The sequence below is a fragment of the Strigops habroptila genome, chromosome 13, assembly GCF_004027225.2.
Source record: "Strigops habroptila isolate Jane chromosome 13, bStrHab1.2.pri, whole genome shotgun sequence".
Taxonomy (NCBI): domain Eukaryota; kingdom Metazoa; phylum Chordata; class Aves; order Psittaciformes; family Psittacidae; genus Strigops; species Strigops habroptila.
In genome coordinates, this window is record NC_044289.2 from 5,794,422 (window position 1) to 5,816,452 (window position 22,031).

The following is a 22,031-nucleotide window of genomic DNA, read 5'->3' on the forward strand; positions in this document are numbered from 1 at the left end:
AGCTTGTCGTGGCAATTCATAACCCTTACAGAGCAGCTCCTTTCTCTTCCCCATCTCTGCTGGCTCACTAGCATTTTCGTTGCAAGAATGATACAATTCCAAAGTCATATCAAATACCAGAAAACTACAAATAGAAACACTGTACTTCACTATTAATAATTCACATAAAATTCACAGCATAAAAACATTAGTCTGCATAACAGAAGAACAGAACTGAGAGATTTCCCAACATTACTACCTCTGTCCTAAGCTTGTTCTTTCTCCAAACTTGAGTAGTAGTATATTAAAAAAGTAAAAAGGAAAACATTAGCCAACTCATTTAATAAAACAACTGGGTAAATTAGAGACATACATTCATTTAATTTTGAATTTGCTTACATTTGTCTACTGGTACCCCAGCCTTAGAAAGCATGTTATCTTACATAAAAAACCCTAATGTCAGCATCTTCTCCCTCAAAAATGTACCATTCTCTGTATGTGGGACAATGTCTAAAGGCTTTATTTTGTCCTGTCATTAAGATTTTTCAGGCAGACTTCCTAAGTGAAAAGAATTAGGAAAATCTGCAAATTCTGGTTTGGTGGTCTGGGGGTTTTCTTGTTTTTCTTAAAAAGAAAATTATCTACTGCATATTTGGTCAGTTCCCCCTTGTTGCAGAGGTGTCAGTGAGCACTCGCTGTTCTTAACCTAAAGAACTCCCTATTTTTTCCACAGAACCAGGCTAAGCTTATAGGACCCAGAAGTTAGACAAAAACCCCACCTTATTATTTTTGTTTAATGCAGCAAGAGATTAGTTTGCCTCCCCACCTCCTCCCAAGCTGCTTTTCCAAGTAGACCTGTGCTTTAAACTGCACCCGTTTTGCTCAGCTCAGTCCATTAAAAGTAGAGAGTAAAAAGAAGTTTTAACTTTTAATAAGATGAGAATCGGGGTTGAAAACAATTAATTATGAAGCCAGTACTCGTGGCTGAAGTTTCGGCAATCTCTGCAATACAGTAAAATACTCTAAAGCAGTTTACTACCTAGTAACTGAAACACACCCACTCACAGTATTTAAGCAAACTGGTTACAACCAGGATTAAAATAGGTTCACTCTCGGAATTTCTGTCGCGTCAGTCACCAGAGAGGTTTTCCAGTGTAATGGCTTTCATCAGCAGAGGTTCCGAAATCCCTTTTGTAGCTTATTTCATTTGCAAAGACACTTCAAAGGTTGTTGTAGAACAGAAAGACTTTTTCCCAATGGATGGATTTTTCCGGAATATCAAGCTGAGGAAGAAGGGTACAGTTTTGGGTTTGGATTGCAAACAGATGTTTGCGCGTAAGTAATTTTACCGCTATACAAACTCAACATGTATTTTAGGGATGAGGACCTGTTCTTTTGTGAGATTTCCTCTGATGGTTATCTGTGGCCCTGATCCTGCTTCTTACAGCTCGTAGGAATTTTATCATCTGCTTCCATGGAAGAGGTCTTTTGAGTGCCAGCATTGTTAGAAATACACATAGCATACTAGATACAGGTGGGGAAAGAAGAGAACTTACTCTCTTCCAGAATAAGTTACTAATTTTATAACTTAAAACAACTTTATCAATCCTAGACATTTGTATAGCACCAACCACCAACAGTATTATCACTAAGGCACTGGACTGGTACTCGGCTGTCATGTGTCTGCCTCCGTATCTGTGGTCAGTTTCCCGTGTAATCACATTTATATCTCTTGTTTTTCCTGGTACATGATTTTTGACATTGGAAACTAGGATATAATACAAAACATCCCACATCATTTACAGCAATATTGCGCCATGACTAATTACAAGGTGCTCAAATTGTAAAGTGATGAACATTAATATTTCTGTGCATAGATTTACTGCTCTAAGAAAATTATCCTGCAGGTATCAATTATGTGCAACACACTGGAACAGAATTAGCTTCAGTTCCTCTGGAGTTAATGACATACTCCAAGTTAAATCCTATCCTCCAGGCCACGATTCAAAATAGTTTTTAGATAAAGGAAGGTAAGCCCTCAGGGCTTCCGTCTCTGACAACTGACCCAGCATGGCTTCGTATGCTTTAGCATCAAAGTCTGCTCCGGACAACTTAACAGAGCTCCAGTTTCAGCCTCTATGAGAGCAGGTTTTGATGCTTTCAGAGGCAACTGAATCTTTTTTTAGTCTGTAGTGGCTTTACTTCTCCACATTATTAAAAACCCCACAACCCTTCTGGACTTATCACTGTTCCGCTGCATCATGCTGGCTGCTGAGTATGTTTACTAATGTAAAAACTGCTAAAAGTTCTTGGGTTGAAATAAGTTACTGCAAATGCACAGTAGCTGATTTTTAAACCACAACATCTCTACAATTTATTATTATTTTTACAAAATACCCAAAGTGATCAGACCATATTGTAGGTTACTGGCTTGCCAAAGGTTATGTTTTAAAATCAAAACCATTTCTGAGTTACAGAAGTGCCAAAAACAATCTTGAACCAGGTTTGTTTGTTGGTTTTGTTAGGTTTTGTTTTTTGTTTTTTGTTTTTTTTTTTAAACCAACCCCCATCCAACAAAACAGTTGTATAACTTAAAACAGAAACAAGAGTTTGTGTTGGAAACGGTTTAAAAACCAACCCACCAAATTCATGCTTGAGTAGAAGAATTGTATGGCAAAGATTTAGCTTAGGGCAATTTAGTGCCAAGATATAGACCCTCTATGGGTTTACAATGGAAATACTGACACAACCTCAACTATAGTGATGCAAATGTGCCCTAAAACACTGTATTTGCTTTTATTAATAAAAGTGGTAGTGTTTACATTTGCAGGTATCTTACACTTCAGCATCACGATGAATACTGAGTAGAATGAGTTAAGTTTTGGCTGTAAGGTCAGAAGTTTCCAAACAGATGAATGAGACAGAAGTGAAAGTCCTCAATCATGAAAACAAGAAGTTCAAATAAATAAATAAAACAAAACTAGGAAATATGGGTAAGCATTAGGTTGGAATGGTTCAATTAACTGCAAATTATGGCCACTAAATTAGAGACAGAAGAAAACACAGTTACTTATTAAATAGCAAACATTAAAGCTTTATGGTTTTGTATTAAAAAAAAAAAAAAAAAGCTGTTAAAAATAAGACTTGCATTTACCAGGCCACCAAACTGCATGGACTAATAAAGAGACTAACAAAGGCAATACTGAGACATTAAGACACACACACTCCATACTTGTGCAACTCAACCATATTCAAAACAATTGCCTTTTCCCTCATTTAAGGAAAAAAAAAAAACCAGCATCCCCTAAACATTTCTGTTCATATAAAGTTTTAGGTTTCTTACACTGCTGCTGTCTCACACAGCTCACTGCAGTATGGATTCTTCTCGCTATCAGAGGAAGAAGCTTATTTTTTCATTTCTGCTTTTCAAATGGAGGTGCTTTGTTTCTCTCAGCTGAGAGAGGACATTCCTCACAGCACTACAGGCTTTTCCCATTTATAAATGTGGTGTTTACACCAACTCCTCTGAGGCTTTAAAAGATAAGGGTTGGCACTAAATTAAAGATTTTGGCTCCTGTAACTAAAATTAAGGCTCCCAATGAATTTCCTTTCCCCTACATGTGTCCCATTTTTACCCAGTGGAAACACCAGCCCTTAACCTACAGGCACTGGATACATTCTTAAATTGTAGGGGGTTATTTTCTGTCATGTCCTCCTACAGGTCTGCGAAGTTCAGGTGGCGACTGTCTAAACCTGTGAACAGGAAAGATCATTTTTGGAAGATGAGTAGCAACCGCAGCTAAATATTTTTAGATGATTTAGTATCTTCTGGAAGATCACCAGTAATTTGAATTGAGAGAGCTGGGACAGGAACCCCATCATGTCCCCGCTCTGTTCGTGACAAGGGACCAGGTGATTAATTTTAATTTCAAAGTTTAGCCACAAAAGCAACAAAACCTCACAAATTCCGAACAGTTGCAGTTCTTGGTATTAAAAAGGCATCTGATACCTGAAGCAAATCTAGCTGCACAGACATCACTGACCACAACCTCATTTTAATTTAAACTGGACCTCTTCCCAAAAAAGAAAGTTAACACAGTCTCTTGGGTGGAGGGACGCTAGTGTGAAAGGCAGAGAGGCAAGTATTTTGGTGTTTTTGTTTTGCTTCTTTTGTTTTCCTTTTAAAGTCACTGCAGTAAGATCCAGATCAGTTTAGGGGTGAAAATGAAGGAGGAACAGGGGTGTTTGAGTAATATAGGCTAACACTGTTCTAGATGTGTTATTACAGCTGTAATTTCTGACTGTACAAATTGTACACGTAGGTTTAGACACATGAAAAAGTAACACACTCACAGAGACATAAAACACCTAGGTATAAAATATAAAGCAGTGTAGTAGTTACTAAAATTACATGCTCTCTTATTGCTACAGTGATTTTTGCTCTTTTTCTTTTTACTGTACCACATGTTGTTCTAAGCATATAATTTGCATAAATTATTCAAGTTTAAGAAAAATCCACACATCTTCACTTTAAGCTACTTATATAGTTAATATAAAACAAAAAGGTTCTAAAGTATCTCTTTATTAAAAGAGAAATAAAAATGTTACTTGAAACTGGAATTCAGTGGCCAAATCCAAGGGCAGTGCACACCTTGTCATGCCGGTAGCAGTCAGCTCACGCAGCGTGAGCAGAGGTTGCCGGGGTCCTTGGCCCAGCCTAGAGATGGTCACCAGACCTGCATGATGCCCTATGTGTCTGTTATTGTTCTGGTTTTGTCTTTAGCAAAAAAAAAAAAAAAAAAAAGGACTATGAATGACCAAAGACTAACATTTATAATTTGTAGCAAAATTTGGTTTATGTAGAAACAAGCCATGTTTTGCATTTGGATAGAGATTTAAATGAATTAAAGCTAAAAATTAAAAAGCATGATGCTGCAACATCTGGTCACTTGTTGAAGACCTCACTTTTAAAGTGGTTAAGTTTGCACAATTTGTACTTTTTTCTTTTTTTTTTCCTTTTTTTCTTTTTTCTTTTTTTTTTTACTAAACAGTATTTTTCCTTCTTTTATAAACCAGAAAAACTAAACTACAGATAAATTTTCCCTACCTTGAGCTAATGCTGCAGATAGGGTTGACAAAGCTGTACAGCGCAATCAAACATACTTACATCTTAGCTCATTGTACAGGTACAGCCATAATCAAGGCACAAAGATCTTCTACAAGTTATTTTCAATAAAGTTGTACAAAATAATACATTTTACAGTCTGTACAAGAATAATAATCCAGCAGTAAAATAAAAAATGAGGGGAGGGAAGAAGAAAAAGAAGGGAAAGACTGTGAGGACTACAGTCCAGATAATGATTTTTATAGCAGACGGGATCATCAGTGGACAAACTGAAAACAGTGTGTGGTTAACTCTTTCTGCAATCACAGGCCATACGCAGTTCAATTCATAAATGTCCATGGTTGTCTTTAGACCACCAAGACTGGTTTTAAAAATACCCTTCTGAAAGGTAGCAGTTGGTTTTTGCACTGTCTAGGTCTGTTGTAGAATTGTCAGTATTTCCGTTCAAAGCCACATTACAGTCAGAGAACCAAACTCAAGTGTCTGTCTTCAAACTTGGTCTGTGACTTGGCACCTTCTTTAGTCTGATGCAGTGAATGATACAAAGTGGAGATCAAGGGTTACATGATTACGCCCACAACAGTGCTAAATTACCTATTTTTCTCTCCCCAATTTTTGTTTTATGTTTCAATTTTTTATCACCAATTCTCTCAGGTGCTCCACATTCAGGGCTTTTAATTAATTAGTTTTTATTTCCTTTTTTTAATTATTATTATTTTTTTCTTTTTTGTTAATAACAGTGTTAGGGAATCCTCATGGAAATGGCCTTTTAAGTGTTAGGGGCCATCTCAAACTGTCCGAGGGGTACAGAAGCAAGCTTAGAAGTGCTGCTATTGTCCAGCAAGGAGAAAAAGTTGAGGGGTGCAAATCAATGGGAGATTCAAACAGTTCTCTTCCACCCTATGTGGGCAAGGGTGGGTTCTTTTTTTTTTTTTTTAATAAGGAATAAGGAGTCCAAAACACAGAAAAAAGTGCTCTCCATCACAACAACTCGTATTGGCGAAGGTGCATGCGCTGAATAATGTCCCGACAGTCATTGAAAACCCTCCGGATGTTCTCTGTATCCACTGCACATGTGAAGTGAGGATAGCAATAGTGCCTTCCATCTCCACTTGCTGTGCTGATTCTCTGTTAAAAGAAGAGAGATACTGGGTTAAAATAAAAATGACTAGGGAAAACCCCCATCTTCTGAAAACTCAGGTGAATTCATTCAGGTGAATTAAGATACGTATGCGAATTGCGTTTTCAAACGGTGTAACTAAGGGACAAAATGCCCACAATTTTTCACTCTCTCACCTAAAACATCAAATTTAAAATGATCAGAATTATATGCTGAGAAGGTCACTGCATACCAGGGAATTTCAGAACTGACTGAGAACTCAAAGTGGCCCCATTAGTAACAGCAGGACTTCACTCATCATTCTATTTAAGGTTTATTAATTCTCACCAATTCTTTTGCTATTTAATTATTATGTATTGTGTCAACAAATATCCAAAGAGCAGCTAACAAATAGCAGTAAAGCTCTTAAATGTATTTTATGCAGTGTGGATGTTAAATCTAAACACCAAAAGTGGCAGCATTTTGCAATAGTAGAAGGTGTGTAAGAGCTTATATTTGAGAAGAATCACATAAGAAATACTGGAAGAAAGGAAATACTGAAAGAAAGGAAATACTTACAAGAAACTCATCTCTAATAAAATACTTGGCCCTTGTAACTCTGGGATCCTCACCAGGCTCTGGTGTTGCTGATTAATAATAAAATAAGTATCTCATTAAAACAGATGTTTTTTGGTGATAGCACCTAAAAATCATAACTTGTTCTGTTTTCTGCTCACATACAATAGAAACATACTTTGCAAAACTGACTATAAGACAAACCATAAAATGTTATTTAAAACAGCAAGATTTTAGGAGAACAAAGGCATATTATGATGGCCGTAGGAACAGGCATTCAGCAGATTAGAGAAATGACCACAGACATAAGCAGGGGGAGTCCAGAGGATGCATTAGTGACAAGCTGTACTGTGGTCTACACCAGCCAAGTAACACGATTTTGGCATGATGATTAATATATTAAATGTATAAAAGTCAGGATTCTCTCATTATTAATACCTAAAATTTAACATTAGTTTGGCTAAAAGACGATGAAGATTACATCTATTTAAGAGTTTTCAAAGTCTTAGCTGAAAAACATTACAAACATGATGAACAAGGAAACTGCCAACAAAACTTAAAAATCTTACCATCATCTGGTGTAGTGTAGCGAGCAAATTCTGGAAAGTAGTCTTCGATTTTAGATTTCCCTGCCAAAACTTTCTCTGCTAGCAAATCTTGTTTATTCAGGAAAAGAATTACTGAAATGGTCCGTAGCCACCTGTAGAAAATTGAAACCAAACACTCTGAGAAGGCACAGTTAGGCACACTGCAAAAAGAAACTGGAGACAACAGTCGAATGACACACTAGAATAGTTCTCAAAGGTTCTTTTTATACCTGAATCCCAGTGGTGTAATTCCAGGTGTACACATCCCAAGTTTGGTTTGTGTGCCTCTAATGTGGGCAATGGAAGTTGCCCACTTTCTACTGCTGGTCCAAAGACATCGAATTTTTAGTGTGCTGCTCTCTCGGTGCTTTAATTACAGCCTCAATATGGCAACTACCAATTTGTAACTCTCCAGAGTTTTCTTCAATCAGGTGAGTGTATGAGACATTAATGTAACAGGGAGGCAGTTGTGACTGAGCTCGAGCTCTGACTGCGCTGTGAGAAGCGCATAACAGAGGCTGCGCTGCGGTTGCGGGCTAACCCTGCTGGGCAGCAAAGCACCGCACAGCAGCTCGCTCACCTTCCCCCTCAGCAGGACAAAGGAAGAGGAGAGGAAGAATAAAGGAAGAAAATTTGGGGTCAAGATAAAAAATATAAATAATAATTGTATAGTAAGTGAAGGATAAGTGGAAGAGAGAACGAAGCAAACCAAACCAAACCAAGGATGCAAAGGCAATCACTCACCACCTCCTGTGGGTTTACCAATGCCCAGCAAGATGGGTAACCCTCCTGAACCCCCCTGTTACCCTTTGATTGCCACACATGATGTTATATGGTACAGAATACCTCTTTGGTTCGCTTGGGTCATCTGCCCGTTCCCAATCTACTGCACACCCCCAATCTATCACTGGGTGGGGGCAGAGTGAGAAACTGAGAAGGCCTTGAAGCTCTGCAAACACTGTTCACCAACAGCTACAACATTAGTGTGCTACCAGTACTGTTTCAGTCCAAATCTAAACCACAGCACCCTATGCACTGCCACAGAGTATTAACTCTATCCTAACCAGTACACAAGTCTTGACTATCGTATATGACAGGATTACTAACTTATTTGATACAAACAATTGAACTTCTATTCACAGACCTGTTGTTCCAGATACTCTTGAAGAGGTTTAGTGCTTCTTGAAGCCGATTGGTCTGATTGTCCTCTCGTATAACCATGTTGTAGCTACTGCTCGCCACCACAAATATGATAGCAGTCACATCTAAATCAAGAAATACCCATCAGTTAATACCAGACTTCAGAAGAAATATCCAGGAATCCCAAAGTTCAATCAAAAGCTGCCAGACTTTCAGCGTCATGAAAAGAACAGGCTGAAATGCTATTACTGACAGCATTGTAAGTACCAGAAATAAAAAAAGAAACTGAAGAAACCATTAAGGATAGGAGAAGCAGGCCACAGAACAGGAGCTGACAGGATGACAGAAAATGTGGAAAGGAAAGGAACAGAAGCAAGAGAGAGAAACTGAAAAAAGCTAAGAGAGAAATTTAAAGAAGATTTGAAAGGCGTAAGGAAATTTAGAAAGCAACTCTAAGCGATCAAGAAAGGACAGGGAGGCCCTTGAGGGAAGACCTCAGAACAAATGGCATGTTTGACCTGCGTGAATAGTAATAATAAAAATAATAGATTACTGTGTATTCATGGTTAATCGCTCTAGTTCTCCTACACTCTACTATTCTAGCTTACAGGCCTCTATCTCTTTCCTGAGAGATATTCCCAGATCACAGAATCCAGATCTCTGTTTCTGCGTGGCAGTGCTGCTCCAGACCTCTTATGCTGACTTCCAAGCTCATCTCCTCAGACAGCAGCAGCAGAAGAGATGAGTCAGACCATGAGGTAACAGGAAGAGGAAGGAGCAGAGGTAAACCCCAAACAAATCTGCTATTAACAGCACAGAAGAAAATACTGCGCAGTAGTTCCACACATATGTAAAGTATTCAGGTGATATTCTATGACAATGACCATAGCAAAAGATGAAGAATTCTAAGCTGCATTCTACTTTATCCTGTAAGATCTCATTTCTACAAACGGACTTTTGCATAGCTTCAAATTTTGTCCAGACAACAAAGACAAAAATATTTTCACCAGCTTTAGCTTTCACACAGTGAGAAACTAAGATTGGGCATTAAAATTTTGCAGAGAACTATTTTATAAAACAAACAAATTCTAATCATACCATTAAAACACTGGATCCATTTTCGGCGTTCATCTCGTTGCCCTCCAACATCAAACATACTAAGAGAGAAAAACATAAAGAACACATTGTGTGTTTGGATTTTCCTTCCCCCAAATGCACAGAGAAAATGTACGAAATTTTAGGACTTCTGTGTCATAGAAGCTAAAAGGAATCGAGGATTATGAGAACCTGAACAGGTTAACAGTCCACCAGCGTGCACTCCCAGAGGTTTCATCACAACACATATTTATGTTTACTTTCACCAACACGTACACTTGAAGTAAGACATTCTTGTGCACGTACATTGCAGATTCATTTTCACCATTAAAAACTAAGACATAAATAAGGTCCTATAAAAAAATAATTTGCTGGAACAAGTATCACAGATCTACAGTCAATGAGACCATACTAAAACTCGTCAGTTTTTATTCAGGTCAAGCAATCTTTCTAAGCTGGGACAGTAAAGAGAACATGCATTTTCTGTTACTCGGATATGTACAAAGATTTTGGTCAAATATGGAACTATGTACACCAGCAATGAATCAAATACTTCTAAGATGCATTAGTAAAAACAGATTTAAAACATTTTGTTCTTTGACATTTGAAATAAAAGCAGAAGACTGCACATCAATTTGCTTTTCTTTTTAAAGCCAAACTACTAAATTAAAAAAAAAAAACCCAACCCATAAAATACTTGCTATTAAACATCAACTTGACAAATACAGAAATCTCAATGACTATATGGTACTCTGTCATCCGATTTACCCTGGCACTGTCTGCATTGTATTAAAAGGAAAAAAAAGGAATACTTACTGAAAATTTACTTTATCCACCTGAAACTTGGTTTCAAAAATTCCTGATGTCAAAACTCTGCATCTGAGAAGATCCTAGGGATAAAAGGGAAAGTCACTGATTCAACACAGGTACTTCATAATTCTTCATATTTCCAGCAATAGAAATACAAACTTTTTACTCAGTGCTGCCAGTGTATGCTGTACTGCAGAAACAGCGAACAGAGCACTGAAGGTTTTGATCCTGCAGCAGACCCTTTGCCTCCAATATAAAACTGATACTTGTTTTAAAGTTTCATATCTGAAGATTAGTTGCTCCAAATTTCAAATATAACAACCTGCGTTTCTGGTATCTTGTTTTTTGAAAATAGTAGGATTATTTCCATGACAAGAAAGCCTCATTTATTCAAACCCTCTGCTTTTTAAAAGGGTGAATGATTAATTTACTTGTTAACAGCTTTAAAGGATACAAACTGCTCTCTCCTCACCAATACTGTCTGTGAAAGTTTTGGGACATGAATATGTTTTTTGGTTATTTATCCTATAAAAGTATGCTACATGCTTAATTGTGTTATTTATGGGCAGAAAGTTAGGAATATACATGTGGTTTTGGATTAGGGATTTGGCCCTAAAAAGATCCTCAGATTGTCTGTAACAAAATGAAAACCACAATTTCTACTCTGATTAAAAAAATACAATTTTCTAACAAGGTTATTTATACAAAATCTGGTATCAGTGGGAGCCAGTTCATGATGGTTATTCAAGGTTAAGCAAGGAGGGCAAAACATTATAAATTACTCCTGCAAATGGATATTTGAGTTTCAGTCACAGGAGCATGATGGAAGTCTTGCATCTAAGCACATTTTCATTTAATAAACATAATCTCAATCCAAATGATAACGTAATTTTTACTGCAATACTAAACAGGTACAGTACATGGCAGTACCTGTATTCGTGCCACAAATGGCAATTAGAAAATTAGTATGATCCTCAAAGACAGAGGGGACAGATAAATTGTGTAATTTCTTAATGAAACTTTCCTTACCTGGTCAGATGGTGTGTACTCATTTTGTTTGACTATGTCAATCTTGTCTAGAAAACTGGGGAGAGGAAAGAAAGGGTAACTTTTAATTCTCAAAATAGACAAACTATCTAACACTTTAGTAACTGACAGGTTCCCAGATAAGATTTGTATTTTAACGCATCAGATTCACAAAATGCTGAATATACTGAAATTGCTCAACATTCAAGCACTCATATTTAAACCATGCATTTCCCAGCACCACCCAGCAGAGGGCCAAGTCCACAGTTTTATTAATCAGGTCTGGAAATCTCATTCCAACCCCTCCCGCTGTGCTCCCTCCACTAACAAACATACAAGTAGTTTAATTTATGTAATATACTCATAAAAGTTGTACAATATAATCTGCTACTGCTAACGGTAAAGCAATGGCTCAAATTGCCTACATGTCATTTTTCTGAAAGTTAGATGAGTATTTAAAAAAAAAATTATTGTCCATATAATTCTTCTAGTAAATGAAATCCCCAAACCAATTTCATGACAAACTCAGTTAAGTGAGAGGAAATACTGATTTTTTCTGTTGATAGTTCGTACCAGTTTTCAGTGGCAGCAGTAGGCAAAATGGGTATAAAAAGATCTATTTTATTCAAATTCATTAGGCATTAGCTAAAGAGAATACCCTGCAGTCTTTAAAATACTTTTATCAATTAATTGTAACCTCCTAATTATCCTTGACTTCAACTCAAAGAGTAAAAATCTCAAGAAACCAATCTGTTAACTCTGTTCTATTGTGGTGTTACTATGAGACTAAAGACAGAGCAAACCAGCAGCTCCAGGATGCAGATTTAATGCTGTCCACCCCCCAACCACACTGCCCAACACCAAGTATGCAGCAGGGCTGCCCCATGCTCAGACACCTTCCACTGCAGTACTGTCAGGAGATCTAGCAATGCTCCTACACGTAACTTTACCCCTAACATTAATGATTAATTACAGTCTTAAACAGAATACCCTTGCTTTTAAGAATTCCCTTTTAAATTCCTTTGCATGGTTTTTTTTCTTTATGAAGCAGAAATCATGAAGCTGGGTTTTCCCTTCTGATCCCTACACATAGGTAGATATGCTGGAAGTGCATTACCTATGGTTGCAGGCAACAATTTGAAGGGGAGGGGATAGGTAGCCATGTCCCAGATTCACAAATCAGAAAGCAAACTCCCATTAAAATCAGGAAGGGTCTTAGCCCTCAGCTTCAGCCCCTACTCTCCAACTGACTTCCTAAAACACCTAATGAAGAGTAGGGGAAGGAGGAAAAATAGTTGTATACTTCGGTGTAATGCCCTTTTCACCAGGAACTAGATAACCATCTTGTTTCAGAGACAAATGAAAAGTAATTGTTGTTTAGTCTGAACTACAGAATTTTAAACACATGAAAACATATCATAGTAAACATGCTGCTAAAAACATGATACAAAGTGTAAAGATCAAATTCCATCACGAAAAGAGACCAGGAGACAGATAGAAAAGGATAAAATTGGTGACAAATTGCGTTTGCAATTTTTTCCTCATCTCTCCCAAGCTGTTACGTAATCTTATTTTTTTTTTTTTTTTTAATCCAAAGGTAAAGAAGTAAAGCTCTGTTCAGTTCGCAGAGGATGTTAAATATGTGTAACAATCATGGATTCCAACTAGTATGAGGGTTTCCATACTATATTCCCCCCTAAGACCACGGTTTCAGAATGATGTGGCAATTTCACAAGTTGGAGGATGCTTGAAAAATGTCCAGAACATAACATGTTCATAAAGATATAAAGGTGATACTACAATGACCCAGCATTTCTTGATTGATCTAAGGAGAACATTTTATGCAAAGGTTCCACAAAAGGTGGCTTTTTTTAGAAGTATTTTTATTTTTTAAATTTGGTTTTGTTTTTAAACACTCTGCTAATCAGCTTAATGGATTTTGGAAACTGACAATTAGAAAATAACAACAAGATATTGCTAAAACCTGGAACTGAAAGTACAAAACCTCTTACTGTTGTTTATGCAGACTATTTTTAGGCCTATGATTTCCTTGAAAAACATCAGCCACATAGGAGCAGCAGTACTGTACTTGAGATTAATTCCAATAGCAATGTTCATGCCAGGTAAAACAAGTTCGAATGGAATAAACATTTCTTCTTCCCCCCAAAACAAGTTCCAACATTCAGGAACATCTGATAGTCGTAACAATACTCGTTCAAGAAGGAAGTCTTTCACTGCGTGATAGTTCCCAGAAAACCTGCCCTGCTTCCAGTGGCATTTTAGGGAAAATGGAGCAAAGCAATATGCTGAATGCAGATTTCCTCCTCTGCATGTGGCTTTTCATGAAAGTCTGCTCTAGCAGTTTTAGAGAGGGCTAAAAACATTAAAAACAGTTTGATTATTTTGCTCAAACATAGAAAAGGGATTACTTCAGTTGGTCAACTGAAAAATAAATGTGTTGTAAGGAGAAAAGAGTAGCAGAAATTTGATCTAGTCTGGTACACCTAAAATAAGGAGCAACAGTGGGAGCACGAGAGTTCAGAAAAGATCAATACACTATGTTCAGAGACTTCCAAGTCAATGGTAATCAAGATCAAATAATTTCTCCAGTAAATTAAACTAATAATCAAGTCAGATGAGAACAAAGCCTAATTTAAAATAAAAACAAATTCACCATCATTAATTTCTATTTTTAATTCTTGTTCTGCTCTACCCAAAACACAAGTAAGGCCATTTCAGCACTGCTTTGTGTGCTGAATTCACTGCTGTTATAGATTGTTCTAAGTCTCCTGGAGATATGCCCACCTACTATGTCAGCAACGAAATTCACAGGGAGAAAGAAAAGTGACCTTGGTGAAATAATTCAAATAAAACTGTCAAACCATGAAACCAAATTTTACCCTGTGAGCAAGTCTTGCACCAAGTTACAAAGTCAGGGATTTCTTCTGTAAAATTTTCCCAGAGATTATAGGGGAAAGCTATTTTCCAGAAAGCAAATCATTCATTCAGCATCGCTGCCAATTCTCACTTTGGGCCAGATTCTGGACATGACTAAATAACGGATCGGTTATTGCTCTGCAGAATACTGTCACTTAATGTAAGGCACTTTTGCCTGTGTTATAATAAAATATTGATACTGCTATGACACATTAAAAAAAAATAAAAATAAAGACTTTAAGGCTTTAAGTCATTTGTAGTCAGCAACACTGGAGAAGGAGTATCTCTAGGACAGCAGCAGACGTGTCACCAAGATACTAAATGAAAGGTATTAATAAAAATTAAACAGGAATTAATAAAAGCAATCTGAAATAAAAAAATGCACTTTATTTTGGGGTCCCCTTCTTCAGCTTGGGAAGGAAAAAACAGCATGTGAAATATTTTAAACAGATCTTTGTAAAGAATGAAGTTTCTTTAACGGGTGCATGTAGGAGGCTGACTTCATACAGAGAGATACACACAAGCTTTCCTTAGCTCCTGCAGGTCAAAGTAATTAAGTCATACACGTATTCCCAATTCTTTCCAAATTTTTAATAAGCCTATTATGTCAAAACTATGCTCCAATTTTCAGATCAAGATATATGCCAGCTACTGATTCATTCTGAAGTTCCTTCATACAGAGAAAGCTGTTAATCCCTATGTGGGGGGAACTTCCTGAATGAACAATGCTGCTGCCGGACTAAGAGCTGCAGCCTGCACTCATTTTTCCCCACTGGAAAGGTATAGAACACATTAAATCTTCCACCTCAAGAAACAACACAACTTCACCGATTTCGGAAGAGGGAGGGGGAAATCACACTGCCTGTCCTTGAGCATTTCCTGACAGTCTTTTCAATAAACACTAACTTGAAGTTTTACTCTCTGTGATCTGACAAAATGGTTGGCAGGCAAGAATTATTTCTTTTTTGCTTTGTGAAGAAGAGCTTTTGTTTTCAGTCTAGAACAGCACTGGAAAGGTCTCTTCAAACTGACAACACACCTATATTTGAAGAGCTTTATTTCCATCAGATTTTTTGTCGAGTCATAACCTGAATTTGTATACAAAATGTTTCTCTTAAAAGACATATTAAGATCCAATTTTTCATGTCAGTAAAATCAAGAATTCAAAATTTTAATCCCAATCAAATACAAAGTTTGTTCATAACTTATAACCCCCAACAGTAGTACTGGAGCTCCGTATTAGTGAAGTTTCTTGCCTTTGAAAGCCTCACAGTATTTTACAGACAGTAAATCACACTCAAAACTCCTGCTTGCCTTCATTCATGCTACATTTCCTGCCTCTACCCTCGCATCCTGAACTGCACACCTTACATTAGCCCTGTTTTAAAGGTAGGCACACAGGGAGTAAGTTAATTGCCCAGAGTCCCCTGAGTCAGTGGAAATGGAATTTTCATTTCCTGAGTCATGTGTTTTTATCAAGATATTACTAAGAATCAGCCAGAATGTTACCAAGAATTATCAAGGTTTTACTAAGAATTAAAGTTGTATTTACCCTGATCACTGATAAGATAGTCTTTACAGCTCAAGTTTCTACGTCCAGAAAGAAATTAATATTTGTTTATTGATCTCCCTAAGGACTAAACTGTGCAAATGCCCAGCAGACTTTTACGGAGTTACCTATACCCTATCAGCACTAAAAACTAACTCAAAGCTCTGTAAAGCAGTTTTAAGCTGAGATTTAACTCAACATTAACAGTGTTTACAAACAAGAGCGTATTTTTTATTTCTCAGAACAGATCATGCTTTACTTCTACTTTACTCCCGCTGCCGTAATCCTTCATGTTATTCAGCAACAGCTTTCTAAAAGCTAAATGGTTAACTACTTGATAAATTCTGTCTTTAGCTATGTTGACTGTGCTGAAGCCGGAGTCACAGGGGTAGTACAAAGACGTAATATTCCCTTTAAAAGGGAATATTAATACATCAGGGTAACAAATACATCATGTATATACTGTAACTTCAAACAGTTTAAAAACATGTTAATACAGAAGAGTTTTCAAACCCCTGAAAAGCCAGGTCTGTTACAGCGTCTAACCCAGGGCTTCCCACACAGCGTCCACACACCGACACTGACTTGGGGCACAGAGGTTATTTCCAGTTGGAAGCACATATGGACACACTGCTTGTCCCTCGGGTCTACCCGCTCCTGCTCTTCTTGGGAGCAAGCGGGATGTCGAGGGGGTGGGGGAAATCCTATTCCTTAAACTGGTGATAAAGATTTCTTTTACATTTCAGCAAGTTTATTTTGCAAGAGAAGCAGAAAATCAGGCAAAGTTAGAGGAATGATGCAAACAAAATAAGCAAACATTCAATCTGCTAGTATTTATTGTATCCTGCAAGCATGGACAGTATATGAAGCCAAAGCTGTCATGTTTTTCCGTAAAAATAAAAACTGAGACATTAAAACTATTTTGGTTTTTTTTTTCCCAAGATATACTGATATTTCCTATGACTTGCAAAGGTGGAGTTTTTACAGTTAAGGTGGTCACAGAAGAAATGCTACAAACAAGTTACCAGATGATGAAAAAGATTGAGAAAGACATAGTTCTTTTTTCCCCCTAAACAAAACTTGATAAGGAGAGAGGGGAAAAAAAAAAAAAAATCCATCAAAACCTTTGCAATTACTTTAACTACTTCACAAGGAAAATTAAGGAAAAAAAATCCCAAGTCTTAAGGGACAGGCATGTAGGGACAGTACTGTAACAAACTTTATTGGTATAATTACGAGAGCACTATATTGCATGTAAAACCAGCTTACATACGGTGTTCCTGTAACAAAATTCTGCATGTCAGTCCTCAGGCATAAGGTCCCCATTCAAAACCAGATTTGTATTGGAAATGAAGTTCAAAATGTAGTATAAGACTTGAACAGAAGTAAACTAAAAGACTTTAGAAAGCTTTCCCAAGAAGCTGCAAAGTATTTCTTTATTTCCAATCTCAAGTTGAATGGTTATGATGATTTCCTTATTGCAGCAGCAAGTCACACAAAGATTTAAAACCAGTCTAAAGCTCAGAATTTAATTATAGCTTGCATTAATGCATACATCTCCCAGAAAAGTGATTTTGAGAGCGGCCCCAGCTGTAATTACAGAAGAACCTCGCAGCATTCCAGCCACTTGGAGGCGGAGGGGCACCACGGGTCTAATTTTGAAGCAAATAATGAGAAAGCTGAAAAGTATGACTCCATATATTTGGAATCATCTTGTGGTAATCAAGGTTACAGTTCCTTATATGGTGTGGAGAGCATGAAGCACACACAAAAAACAGAATATTAAAACTATGGGTTATAAAGAACTGCAACTATTGTAAAAAACCCCTAAACATACCCCACCGAGCAGCCAGCAAAGATTCTGTATTGCCTTGAAATACAAACCTTGCCCTAAAAACAGGGCTGGTTACACACCCGGCTTCCTACACTGAGTAATTAAAAAAGTGCAATCCGCCGGGAGGCATGAATGAATTTTAGACAAACCCAGCATAAGGCAAACCCTCCCTTCAAAAACTGCTAGTGAGTGAGAGGAGAAATGGGGAAAAGGTAGGAGAAAAAGAAAAATCTATTTAAAGACGTTGTAGTTGTCTCTCTCTTCTTTTTTTTTTCCCCCTCTGCCTGTCTAAAGTTAGTCTGGCTTAGAGGATGCACTAACTTTCCCAATCAGTTTTACATTACAGCACAAGTCCAGAAATAGCTCCCAGCCGCCTTGGCCTCTAGCATGGTTGCCATGACAATGGAACCACAGTGCTATAAATAGCTCATCAGCACCAAATCTTGTGAGACACATCTGGAATGGGGCCAGCCCAGCCCCGGCCTGACAAATAAAAATAGGCACAGGCCGTTTCAAAGGCTGGAAAGGTACAATGAGGCTCGGCCTGCGGGGAGCGGCGGGCGGGGGACGGCCTGGGCTGCTTGTTAGCACGAGATTTATTTGATAGGAGATCAGGAGAAGTAGAAAAGTTACTTTATTGCACACTAAACAGCCAGTCTTTCTCTAAAGTCCCTTTATTCTTTCTTTCTTCCCCCCGTAGTCTCCAGCAAAACCATACCCCTTTTGAAACTGTAACAATGCAGTCTTTTGCCCAGGAGCAAAAAAAAATAAGTAAAATAAGGGAAAACAGAAGAAGAGAGGTCTTCAGAACTTCCCCCTCTAACTATTTCTGTACGGTTTTGGCTCAAGCGTGTTTACGCACTCCACCGAGTCTGACGGGCATCCTGGATGGGATCCTGCACGGGATCCTGCACGGGCTGGAGCACTTTGCTCCGGTTAAAGTCATTCACAGGCTGCTCAGTGCCTGATACGGACATGGCTGCCCAAAGCCTCTGCCAAGCTGCAGTGAGCTGCTCTCCTCCTCACCCTCACCATCGTCCCTTTGGACCCTCATCAGGGACAAAACCTCAGCCGTGGACTACACTGAGGTTCCAAACAGGCTGTGTCTGCAGCTCAGGCCAGACCCGAGCCATGCCTTCAGAGGTGGAAGGCAGCAACAGTAGTCGCGGCATAACCCAGCCCACTTTCCGACAGCTCTGCCTGACAAAACCGCCTTTTGAGCAAGCATTTTCTTGCACTTAGTGGGTGAGAAAATGTATTTTTAGCACAGACTCTTGATCAACCCATTCAATTACATCCAAATTATCTGTGTGGGAACAGAATGTTATGTCAAAAATGTTATTCAGTGTATTTGTCAATATTACCCAACAGAAGACATTTGTATAATCAGGAGATTCAATATTTTCTACAGCGTATGAAAGCAGCAGCTCAGGAATCAGACTGAAGTTGTAAGACTTTGCTATTTCACAGACACTGGAAATAGTCAGCGTGATACAACACAGCGGACATCACTCCCAAAATATAAAATCTTAGTTGCTCTATCAGAAACCAATAGAGACTACAGACGGTAATCAAAAAACTGCAACTATAATAAGCATTAAGCCACAGTAAAATATCTTCCGTATGCCATAAAGGCATCGTGCACACGCTCCACACAAACGGCACCATCAGCCCACAGGATTCCTTTAGGTCCCTACATGGATATTTTAATTTCTAAAAATTGTAGAGTAACTTCCACCCAGGCTTAAAGCTGTATGTAAACTTTCCTCCCCTTCCCCCTTCCTTTCACCACGTCCAGTTTGCTCAGTTGCCATCCTGAACAATGTATGTTTCAGGAAACAGCAGTTTTCACGCAAATATTTTGGAAAATGTACTTTATAACATGTAATGCAGCACAATTCAGAATTTATTGTTTTGTATAAAGATACTCCAACTTAGTTTAAGAGCCTATCATCAATTGCAACTTCTGATTTAAATTATATAAAAAAATCCTATGTATGTGGTTTTTTCTCCCTTAAGAAAGCAATTAATAAATTATTATGAGATAGCCCTTTCTGGCTCATATAATGCACAAACTTTACAGTTTTGTCTGGGAGAAAGATAAGGCGGAGAGGGCTGCAGAGCAGAAACCACTGCAGAGTCACCCAGATCTGGCCAATACTCCAGCCCTTCACTGGAAGAGCCCCCCCTGCCAAGCCCCAGGACTCCTGCCCGTTCCCCACTGCCATTAGCTCTTCAATGTGATTCGATGCTCCTCATCCAGCGATGGCTCTGGAGGGATGCCTTCCCCAGGCACAACATTTGTGCTCCTTTATGCTTCCCACTGACCGGGGGCACATGTTATCCCGCAGCCATCGGCCTGTGACTGTACTCCACCACCCGTTTTCAAATGAAACCCATTACCACGCAGCTCCCCCGCCGATAACTGACCCAAACCCTTGAGGCTGCTCCAGCTGCCTTCACTGCTCCTTTGCGAACTTGTACAAAGGTATTTTCACACTCCCAAGTACCAAAACAGACCGGTTAAAAACAACTCACTACCGCATGCCTCCGAGGCTCACCCCACCACACAAACCTGCATATGTCAAATAACTTCAGAACAGCCCCTCACCCCACCCCAGAAAATTACTTCCCCATGCCAGGAGGAAACATAAAGCTGATCCAAATCCAGGGTTGGGTACAGCAATGAAAGGTAACGGTATGGATGAGATCACTACATCGTGATCCGATTCCCGGGCAAGCCCAGGGCAGGAACGTGGTGTGAGTGAGTGGGGAGAACTTGGCACAATCCCTATTAACTATTTTTTTCTTTTAAGTGGGCTGCAAAGGAAGACAAAAAACATAGGAAAAAGTGAAGCAATTAAATGCTAATGTAACAAAATTTCTCACCTTGTTTTGCTTTCTGCCCTACTTCTCCAACTTTTTCCTGAATATTGGTGGGCCAAACACACTGGAGTCTCAGATCTAACTAAGGATCCTGTCTCTTGCAAAACACTATCAGCTATTTGCTATGGGATGTTATCTCTTCTCTACACTTCAAAAAAATTTGTTTGCCTGCATTCGTTTTTACTTATCCCTATGAACAAATCAATATTTAATATAAAACAAGAAGCGAACTGATCAGAAATCAAAAAGGTTTTAACCTCCTGTGACTCTCAAAGACTGTCATCCTGAAGAACTCCATCGAGTCTGGTATCTTTTTCAGTTATTTCAGCAAGAGCTCTGCACACCGAAGACTACAGTTTTTCATTTTACACAAGGAATGAAAGGTTCCATGCTAATAACTTAATTGTAAGAAAAATAACGAATTGTTTCCATGGTTTTTACTACCTACAAAGCCATCAAGCTGGACTAGTGAGAATCCAAGTATGGCTGATGGTGAACTCTCCCACCCTGCCCCCCTTTAAATATACATATTCTTAATGTATTTTATTCAATGCCTGTTTTCTGGAAGGTAGGAAAAGGTCTGTATCTACAAACATTTTTATGGTTTACAAACATTTATGGTCAGGGATTTTTATGCTGTAAGCTGTTTTTAATAGTAAGCTGAACTCACAGACTTCAGACAGCAGAAGAAACCAACATAACCACCTCACTGACTGCATCACTCCCATGCTCTGGGGGGCCTGAACTTGGAGGGAAACTTTAAATTTAATAGTTTTTCAGTATCTATGTAAATCAACGAGGTGCAACTGGGATCTTAGACAGGTTTAAGAATATTTGCTGCTAACTTGGTCTAACGAGACTGTTTAAGCAGTCATTTAGGCAAAAATCCATGTAAGTAATTTTTAATGGAGTTTAAGAATGCCTCTATAGAATATAAATTTGTTTGAGCTTCTCTCCCCAACATCTTTGAATTCGAATCAGCAAATGAATGCTTGCTTCAATTTCAGATGTCATCTAATATGGCAACACCTTATGCGCTTTATAAGTGTATGTCCCCTACCGTAGGCTGCTCTGAGCAATTAAAACAGGTGAACCTAATGGGATATCCTTTCATTGTGTTTCAATGAAGTATTTATATGAACCTTGTCCTCATGGTCTTTAGCTCCCTCCAGTGCCATCAAATCAGTAGAATTGCTTTTGGTTGATAAAGACCATCATGTCCATATAATTTTCAAATAGCATTATTCTGACAAAATCAGAGACATCACTAATAAATAAAATAAAAATTAGGTTAATCATTTGAAATGTTAATAAAAGCATATTCTGTCAATGACTGGGAGCAAAAACCAGTGAGTATAAAAGCAAAAAAAACCCCCAAGAAAAACCCA

At 38.2% G+C, this 22,031-nt stretch overlaps 1 protein-coding gene across 1 annotated transcript in view; it reads right to left on the minus strand.

Annotated features, from left to right (window-relative positions):
* Positions 1-890: 890 nt before the first annotated feature.
* GNAS (GNAS complex locus) overlaps positions 891-22,031 on the minus strand; it is a 153,062-nt gene continuing 131,921 nt past the window's right edge. The window contains exons 6-12 of the mRNA XM_030502781.1: positions 11,441-11,495; positions 10,418-10,491; positions 9,605-9,663; positions 8,511-8,631; positions 7,349-7,479; positions 6,783-6,850; positions 891-6,232 (exon numbers count right to left, since the gene is read on the minus strand). Coding sequence (XP_030358641.1) covers positions 6,086-6,232; positions 6,783-6,850; positions 7,349-7,479; positions 8,511-8,631; positions 9,605-9,663; positions 10,418-10,491; positions 11,441-11,495 — 655 coding nt within the window. The 3' untranslated portion in view covers positions 891-6,085. The remainder of the gene's footprint in view (positions 6,233-6,782; positions 6,851-7,348; positions 7,480-8,510; positions 8,632-9,604; positions 9,664-10,417; positions 10,492-11,440; positions 11,496-22,031) is intronic.